We start from the raw sequence: 9,262 nt of genomic DNA, 5'->3' as shown, positions 1-9,262 counted from the left end.
ACCGAAAAATCGACAAAACACTGACCAAATTACGGAAGGTGAGCGACCAAGTAGGCCGCATGATTAGACGAGTTTCAAACAAACGTGGCGGACTGCGATGCAAAGATTCTTTGCGACTAGCGCATGCTTTCGTAACAAGCCGCGCTCTGTACTCTACCCTCTACCTACACCTTCGCAAATTCGAAAAAAATGCCATTGAGGTAATTTTGCGGAAAATATACAAGCGAGCCCTCGACCTCCCGATTAACACATCCACCCAGCGCCTACTCGGCCTAGGAATGACTAACACCTTCGAGGAGCTCAGAGAAGCGCACCTAACAAACCAGTACACGAAACTCTCAAAAACACAATCAGGAAGCCGCCTTCTTTCCCGATAGCACATTCATCACCCAACACTAGAGGAAGGACGAGTGCGCCTCCCGGAAACCTGGAGACACGCCCTCGGCGTACGCCCCCTTCGTAACAGCATAACAAGAGAAAACCATAGTGGTCGGCGCCTAGCAACAGCCAAAGCTCTGGCGCACCACTATGGGGACAAACACGGCGCACCACTATGGGGACAAACATGAGGCGATGCGAAGACGGAGCACTTCCACGATCGCGTTCCGTTGGCGTTCGTTGGGCATGCTACCGACCTCGCGTCGTGGAACGCGAAGAGGGACGCTACGCGCGTCGTATCTTCCTGGCCGTTAATTCTCACAGGGCGAGCGGGGAACGCGGTCAACAGGCGGGCGAAAGGGGGGCAGCGTAGGAGAGGAGAGAGAAGGGGAGGGGACGCGCATGCGCTCGAGCTCATCGCGGCGTTGCGCAGGAGAGAATTTCGGCATGTCTAGCCCGCGTTTCAGAGGAAGAGTGGAAAGGGGGAGGGGAGAGGGGAAGTGGAAAGGGGTATGGGAGAGGGGAAGTGCAGCGGGGTATGAGAGAGGGGAAGGGGAGAGGGGTAGGTGAGAGGGTTAGTGGAGAGGGAAAGGGGAGAGGGGTAGAGGACATGGGGAATGGTGAGGGGGAGTGGAGAGGAGGTGTGTGGAGAGGGTATCCGCATGCGCAGTAAGGGTGGTCACGCCACACACCACCACCACCACCACCGGACAGATACTGCCGTTTACTGCCGGCTGCCGGGAGATACGCCGGAAAACGGACGCGTGACAAGGTTAGACCATAGTTCCTCATGGTTAGACTAAGAGGAGCTACGCCCCTAAAACATTTCGACCCTGCGTGTTCCCTTCCCAAGTATGGGCACTTCAATGAAGTGCCCATACTTGGTAAGGGTCCTCGGACATCTTCCATATGGTGTGGGCGTGTCAATTAACACCAGATCTCCCCCCCCCCCTACCCCATCCCACCCGAGAAAACTGGGAGGCGGCCCTGCTCGACTGCTCGGACATGGCCAGTCAGCAGGCCCTGGTCACGCGCGCCCGCGTGGCGGCTACTGCCAATGGACTCCTGTAAGGAGGAGCCCACCCAGCCATGGCCCCCATTCGGGGATCCTCCACCTCTTGAAACCCACCCGAAATAAAGTCTTACTACTACTACTTCCTTAGCAAAATCTATTTCTCTGTCTGCATTTTTCATGCGCACATCAGAACACGCAAAACTCCATATGCATCATCAACCCTATCACAACGGATGGCGCAGCGAAGCCTAATCACGACAAACGAGGGCACCGTGTACAAGTCTACGCAGAAAATGTCTGAGCAGAAAGCCTCCGAAGCTCTGCTTGTGATTGGTATTTGCAAAAGCAGAGCCAAGTCAATTATTTACCCTTTTCAATTAAGGAAAAACTTCGTTAAGGTGGTGTTTTGTGGTTAATTTGGTTTGTCATTTCGCGTTGATGTCAACGTCGAAACCTATGGGTACCTGCTGGAGAATTTAAATTTATTCGTTAGAACGAGAACTTCGTAATATCGGGTTTCGTTAGATCTATTTTTAACTGCCAATGCAATTCGCTCAACAGAGACGCTGGAAAGTATTGTGCCCCACTTCGCTCACGCCGCGAAAATATTCATCAGCGCTTCAAAGTTCAGTGCTATCTTGCTTCCACGATATGTTTTAATCTTTTTTCGCATTAATTCTAAATACACCTGCACTTGTCAAAAGCCAGGTGTGCCGCGTCAGCTATAGTCTGTGACACAGACAAAAGAACGCTGAAACTAAATTGCCGGGCAGCAGGTTTTTTAAATCCGGCCAATTCCTCTCCTCGATGCTCACTGCAGGCTCAATCTTCGCTAGCGAAAGTCACACATCGAGGTACCCAGGTGAGCTTACTCACTTCTACGCATGTCTTAAAGTCTTAAACATATTCCGTTGTCCTGGGAGATTGCATCCTTGCCCACCATAACGCTGCAATGTTCATTACAAATGTTCGAAAATCTATCGTTAACATTAAAGGAGGCTCCCGAAAAGATTGCTAAGCCTGAGGACTTGTAAGGACATTTGAATACAATCAGCGGTTTCAACCTTCTTTATCCTTAGAGCTATTTTTCTCTGCACTGTGAGATAAACAAAAAAAGAACGGTTATTCATCTGGCTGGAAAACCAACATGAAAGTAATTAATTCATAAATATTTCGGGAGCGCAACGCTCACCTTAAAGAAGTGGACCAATATCGTAAACCCGGAATTCGTACCAAAGATAGGGTTTTGATTTGTTAGTTTTTACATTGTAAGCTATTATTACCTCACAACATACGATGCTCGTGGTGCATTTATCCGCCGCCTGTGTCCGTTGCAGCTATCACAAATATTGAGAAAAACCAAATACAGGGTTCGAGGCCCATTCAAATCCACAGCTTCTACGTGGCAAGAAAGTGCTCTACCACAGAGCAACGGAAGTGATTGGAATGTTTGTTTTTTTTTTTAGGAAAGAAGACGGTACACAAGCACCCTGTATGGTGAGGAATCGAGTTCGCAGACGTATTCTTGCACGGCCGAAAATTACAATCGCCCCCGACATACCACCACGTGAATTGCGTAACCAGTGGGTGGTTTAAAGCTTCCCACACACCACAAACGTATCAGCAATAATTCTTCTTCGTCATCATCATCGTCTACCACAGCAACAACAAAGTGTGCAGCCCCGCAGGTGCGCATTTTAACTTAGGACTGCGTAGTTCGTGATTCACTGCTTCATAAATGGGATGATTTATTGAGTTGTAGGTACCTCGCACTGAACTTTCAAGGACCTCAACTCAGTTTGCAGCGGTTTCTATGAAAGCCGGTCAACCCTGGCATTTTGCTTTTTCTTGTTTGTTTTTTTTTTCGCACCGCCACATCCTTTCATCACTCTTTCAGACACGTGTCAGAAAAAATAGGAATCCAGGTGCATCGCCCTCGCTTTAAGACCACGACAATGAATGGGAACGTTCAGCACAAACCCGACAAACCAGGTTACGACGCGGATTCCTACTCGGAATGTGTCGACTGTTATTTTCCAACGATGACCAAGTTGCTAAACTATTACAACATGACGTTCAACAATGCGCTGGACGAAGACGTCCTAAACGAAAGCCCGACCTCACGTGGGCCACGGCAGTTCCTTGACGTAGGTTCTGGCTGTGGTCGGGTGACCTTGAATGTCATTTTGCCCAATGTCCCAGATGACGTAGAGAAGATAGTCGGCGTCGACATATGCGAGAACATGGTTTCCTACGCACGCCAGAATAATTCTCACCCGAGGATTGTGTACGAGAAGCTGGACATAAGGGGAGACGTCTCCGAGTTCCTCGAGTTGTACGGGCCTTTCGACCGCATCTACGGCTTCAACAGCCTCAATCGCGTGAAAGAGCAGTCCAAGGCGTGGAACAACATGGCGAAGCTGCTGAAGCCCGGCGGAGAGTGTCTTTTGTTTTACAGTGCTTGGTACTCCACACCCGACGTTTGGAGAGCACTGGCCCTAAAGGAACGCTGGAGTAGGTTTGCAGAGGTGAGTAGAGGACACGGAAGAGCAAAGCCGCGTATTCACTGAACCGCTTTCTGGTCCACTAGTTTTTAAGCTAAGATGCCGACCAATTGCTTGGGTATTCTCTTTTCTTAACAAATGGGCCATGAGTAACAGCAGATTCAATGAAAAGCGCTCTGAATTCCGCTGGAAATCTTATCTATGAGTGACGCATAGATTGGCTACCTTGGCAAGATTTCGCGTGCCGCTGTTCTTAGGCCTTTCTAGTTTAGCTGTAGCTAAATTGTAGCAAACTACAGTTTAGCTACAGCTAAACTGTAGTTTGCTACAGTTAACTACAGTTAAACTGTAGTACAAACTGTAGCAACCGCAAGCTGTCAGCTACTTTTCATTTCTTACTTCCGAGCAGTTCGCAAGAGCTAACATCAGAGAACTGTGATATGAAACATAACATAGCCAAGGGTACTGGACTACCATCCAAGGGCCTTAGGCACTTACAGAAGAAAAGCTTTTTAAATTGTGCACCTGGATGTAATATATGAATATATATCTGCGAGTAGATATTGTTACGTGAAAGATGTGAACGGGAAGGGCTATGTACTGGTGTATTTACAATTGCGTGTGCATCCGGTGCTGCCCAAAGCAAAGAGCTCGCACCAGTCTATTTCGTCGATGTCATCGTCTTCTTCTACATTAAAGAAGTGTCTTCTATAAAGAGATATAATTGGGAACATATCCGTTAGAGTTCGATGAAAGCGTTTTATGAGGCCGTTGGCCTGACAATGATACAAAGTGGTCATTTTTTGTTTTGTGTAACAGGAACTCAAAATGTCGCTAATGGCTAGATGCCGAAATGCTGGGTTATGGTCTCTGTGCAACTAAAGTGGGGTGCCGTAAAGAAACACAGCGTCGCGTAACATGAAAAATTCGGCAAATTCAGTTGCAAAACTGGTCGGCCAAGCTCAGGTAATCGCATAGCGTGTGACAGATGCAGTAGGCACGACTATCCCTTTGTTTCCCGTTGTATTGCGGGAAAAAGGCCAAGGATGTTTTATCCAGCGGGAAAAAAACTCTTTCATTGGTATGCCGATTGGTTGGAAATGTCCAGCAGGCGGGATCGGCGGTGTTTTTCGCTGTTCACATGATTGAGACGTAACCACGTGTCGGTGTACTGAGTGAGCAAGGCTTGGCCGGTAGAAGTGGTCGAATCCGTAATATCAGAACTAAATGCTAGGGTTAAAAGAACTTTGGATCCAGGGTAGTACGAGCGGACACTTTGGGTTTACGCCGACTATTCGCATTGAATTCTCGCATGCTTCTGTTGCACGAAGTATAAGCAGACAACATCATGTGGATTCGTCATTTTCGATGTGACGGAATTTATGCGTGATGTCCTGGATTTTGGCCTGTTCCAGACAGCGGCATTCGTTAATGATTCAATCACTACACGAAACGCTGGAAAACACAAGCATTTTAAACGCATCGTCCCAAATACTCTTGAGGATGTGTGAAACTTCGTCTGGCTCGGCCGCGTTTCTGTCGGCTTCGCGAGAGAGCGCTAATTTTCCTTGAATAAAACTGACGTCTATGACTCCGTGGGCGTATGCGCACCAGTTGACACTTCTTTCTTGTCTTCCGACTCAATGACCACGAAGGTTCCTAAAAAGGTGGCGCATGCTTGCTTCAAGATGTGCCACTTGTAAAATGGCGTTCGCGGAAAACTTATATCTAAAATTTTTGCGCAATCACAAAGCAGCACCGTCAAATAACCCTATCACACGCCCTTGCAGATGTGGGAAAGCCTTATACCGCCGTCACAGGACATGCGGAATACCGAGGAGAGGCTTAACTACGCACGATCACTAGCGAAGGATGCAGGCCTGGAATTGAGGAGCTGCGAAATGGTTGGCATCTATCTACCTGTGCGAGCATGGTCTGGTAAGTGTTTGAGCACTACAAGCAGTAACACAGCCCAGAGAAGGTTTGCTAGCGTACGCCAGGTGCAACAAATGCGAACATGACGCACACGTGCGTGAATTGCGGATCTGTGAGTCATGCGATGGGTGAAACATGCGCAAAGTTTGCTAGCGTACGCCAGGTGCTGCGAATGCGAACACGACGCACCGATCCGTAAATTAAGTGGCAGAGAAAAGTGGCTTGCAGTGGCTTGGAACAGTGGCTTGGAACAGTGGCTTGCACTGTATTTCGCTCATCACGCTCTCACGTATTGCTGGTTTCGCGCAACGTCGATGGCCCGCCGGGAACATCATCTAATTCTGTGAAATGCGAAGAAAACAGCCACGACTTTCATCCCAGTGTCTCTGGCACGTAGCCGCCTGTCCGAGTGATTTTGGACTCTTGTGATTTCGCTCACAACGCGAACAGTGGAGTTCATTATGAAACTAACACGGCCACCAGCGTTAACGCTAGAATCTGTGATGCCACGTGTATACAGATGCGCACGCACTTACTGCTGATCATATTACCGACGACCGACGTCTGCGCGTGCCGCTTCTGCTGCACTTTAAGTATTACTCCTTTTACAGGGCACAAGTCCGCCCAATAAAGCGATTAGTTTGTATCGGCTGCGTTTTTTGTTTTTTCATCGTCACTACCACGTCACGATATCTACGTCTTTTGAGCTTAGTACACAGCTCAAGCGGCTGGAAATTCGGGCACAGGCCGTCTCGCGTCGAATATTCGCGAAAATTTCCTTAACACCAGAACAGCGCGGTGACGCACCGCATAGCAAAATTCTCGACTTCCGTGTGCACGGCTTTTTCAATTTTCTGCTGGCGACGCCTCTTTTGTCTAGTCCAACCTTCGTCGCTACTCCGGCCCATGCGACGCTGTTCTTTCCGTCTCTTCACTTCTTTCTCCTCTCGGCTGCTCTTGAAGCTAAATTCGTTCACTTCTCTGTAGATGACTTTTTGACACTTCCGTAGCCTACTGGTTACTTCAGCGTTTCTATCATCTGTATATGTGAGCAGCTACGTGCTTCTCCTGTGTCAATCACATCCAATGATGCATGAACTGAATGGCCACAGACGTTTATTCTAGTGCGGACCTAATGACACAGATCATTTACCATATCTGGTGGGCCACCTTGTATATCTGGGCCCATGCCCAGCTGTGGGAACACAACCGCCCAAATGTGTATTCCTTAATTGTCTAACCTCCCTCAACGCCAGTCGCACATAGCCAGTGGTTCAAGCTGTCTCAATGCTTACGAGAGGAAAAGTCTGTGGAGTATTGCTTTCAAAGAAACTCCATTGTTCCGTATATGACCAAGGCAAGGAACTCTTTCTCTTCACTCCGCAGTCACAAAACATTGAATGCATCCACGTGAATTTGCGGGAAACGTTAGGTTTCTGTTTCTCTGTCTCTCTCTCTCTAGGTCTCTCTCTGCAAGTCTCTACACTTTTTTCATTCCCAACAATGTATATATTCTGATGGTGGAATTTCCGATTGAACTGTTGCCTTTATTACCACATAAAAGAAGGACATTTAACGCATTCTGTAAATGACATACGCATAAACTGACCTATATTCGGCTCTCTAGCTAGTATGTCGTTGAAAATGCAAATGAGCATTCGGAATACGATCATTTGTATTTACGGACTTAATTGGGTAAAATAAAAATGTCTAAATTAGTCATCATGTTTATTTAAACATTGCTTTATATAATTTCATTGAATACCTACATTCATAACGGGAGCTGCTCTGAGACGACGGTGGTAAGTGGCAGACAGCAATAAATCATGACTATTGCAGGCTTTGTAATATGTCAAAGTTATGTTCATCAAATTTAACAATTATCACATCTATAGGGAGAAACAACCCCGTTAGAGCTAATGTGGAAGGAGAAACATAACGAAGAGTTAAAAGGGATCTATCAGTATGCATACATCTCCACCATTGTTCACGAATATTCTTTGCTGAATGTTCGTTTTCACTTCGTTTCATTCTTTTCTTCTATCTGTAATCCGCAGGAATGATGACATCGCTGATACCAGGACATGACACGCTGAGTGCTGAAGAACGACAACTCTTGTTTGAAGACGCTAATGAAGAATTGCAGAAATGGCGGCGTGGACGGCCGAACCCACGCTTGGCTGACAACTACGTGATCCACGGGATAAAACCAATGAAAGGGAGCTCATTAATACGGATCGGTAGATCCTACGCACAGTGTGTCGACCTTTTGCAAATCGGCATGACGTTGAACATAACATTAGTCGAGTGCGCTTGATACCATCGCTGATACATCGGAGTGTAAATGGTTACGACGGTCACTCGTGTCCTCAATTTAACTTTCGCAGTGACGAGAGACTTCAAAAGAACAGACTGAGGGGCTAGTTGGTAGTGCATAACCCTGAACAGCAGCGCAAAGACCCACACGGACGGCGACAAGTAAAAGACGGGACACGACGCTAACAACTCAGTGTTCATTGCACGTCATCGCATATTTATATATATATATATATATATATATATATATATATATATATATATATATATATATATATATATATATATATATATATATATATATATATATATATATATATATATATATATATATATATATATATATGAACACTATATATATGAACACTATATATATATATATATATATATATATATATATATATATATATATATATATATATATATATACACGACACTGTGCGAGAGCAAAAAACAGGGGGGGGGGGCACACAAGGCAATCGACCATACAATCAAACAGACAAAAATTGAATTTCCTATTTAAGGGTAACTTACGGCGTCTTCATATTTAATCTCTGCCGCTTCGGTAATTTCCCTCATGAGCTGGTCAGAACTTTTTTGGCTATCGAATGCGCGCTGTTGAACAGTGGCTTTCAGCCGGAAGGTGCAGAATGCGCGGTGAGGTGGCTTGACATGGCGAGTTTTTCGACACTGCACCGGTGCTCCCTCAAGCGATCGTTCAGCCCCTTACACAGCTGCCTGTCTGGCCTGCATACTCTTTGCCACATGTGAGCGCAATAAGATATTCTTCACCCTCTACACAAGGAAAGAATATGTATTTCAAGGGCTCGTTTTTCCTTTTTTAGACAAAATATTAATAAGAACTAACAGAAAATAATGCCAAGGAAAGTATAGGAGATGTTATTTCTAATAGTTGTGATATAAATGTTTCACCCTCTCCCACTAAAGGGAACCATGTGGGGATGCAAAGGAGCCCATGGGTCGCCATAATGTTCCGTTCATCACGGGCACCTTGCCCGGTGTTAACGCGTCCTTGCATGTGGAGTACACCATGAATTCAATGTAGTTGCTGTTGCTGTTACTCGTCCCTAACTCTTGTTGGAGCACGCCACGC

General features: G+C 46.4%; 1 protein-coding gene across 1 annotated transcript; it reads left to right on the top strand.

Annotated features, from left to right (window-relative positions):
- The first annotated feature begins 3,388 nt into the window (after positions 1-3,388).
- On the top strand, positions 3,389-8,183 carry LOC119403302 (juvenile hormone acid O-methyltransferase). Its single transcript, XM_037670245.2, has 3 exons — positions 3,389-3,921; positions 5,688-5,835; positions 7,890-8,183. The coding sequence occupies exons 1-3, from the start codon at positions 3,436-3,438 to the stop codon at positions 8,147-8,149; spliced, it is 894 nt and encodes a 297-aa protein (XP_037526173.2). The 5' UTR covers positions 3,389-3,435; the 3' UTR covers positions 8,150-8,183.
- Positions 8,184-9,262: the final 1,079 nt, after the last annotated feature.

The sequence above is a fragment of the Rhipicephalus sanguineus genome, chromosome 8, assembly GCF_013339695.2.
Source record: "Rhipicephalus sanguineus isolate Rsan-2018 chromosome 8, BIME_Rsan_1.4, whole genome shotgun sequence".
In the NCBI taxonomy this organism is placed as follows: domain Eukaryota; kingdom Metazoa; phylum Arthropoda; class Arachnida; order Ixodida; family Ixodidae; genus Rhipicephalus; species Rhipicephalus sanguineus.
This window is presented reverse-complemented; position numbering and strand designations above follow the sequence as displayed.

Coding starts and splice junctions, on each gene's coding strand:
- LOC119403302 (XM_037670245.2), top strand. CDS start 3,436: ATGACCAAGTTGCTAAACTATTACAACATGACGTTCAACAATGCGCTG. Junction 3,922..5,687: donor GCTGGAGTAGGTTTGCAGAG/GTGAGTAGAGGA, acceptor ACGCCCTTGCAG/ATGTGGGAAAGCCTTATACC. Junction 5,836..7,889: donor ACCTGTGCGAGCATGGTCTG/GTAAGTGTTTGA, acceptor TGTAATCCGCAG/GAATGATGACATCGCTGATA.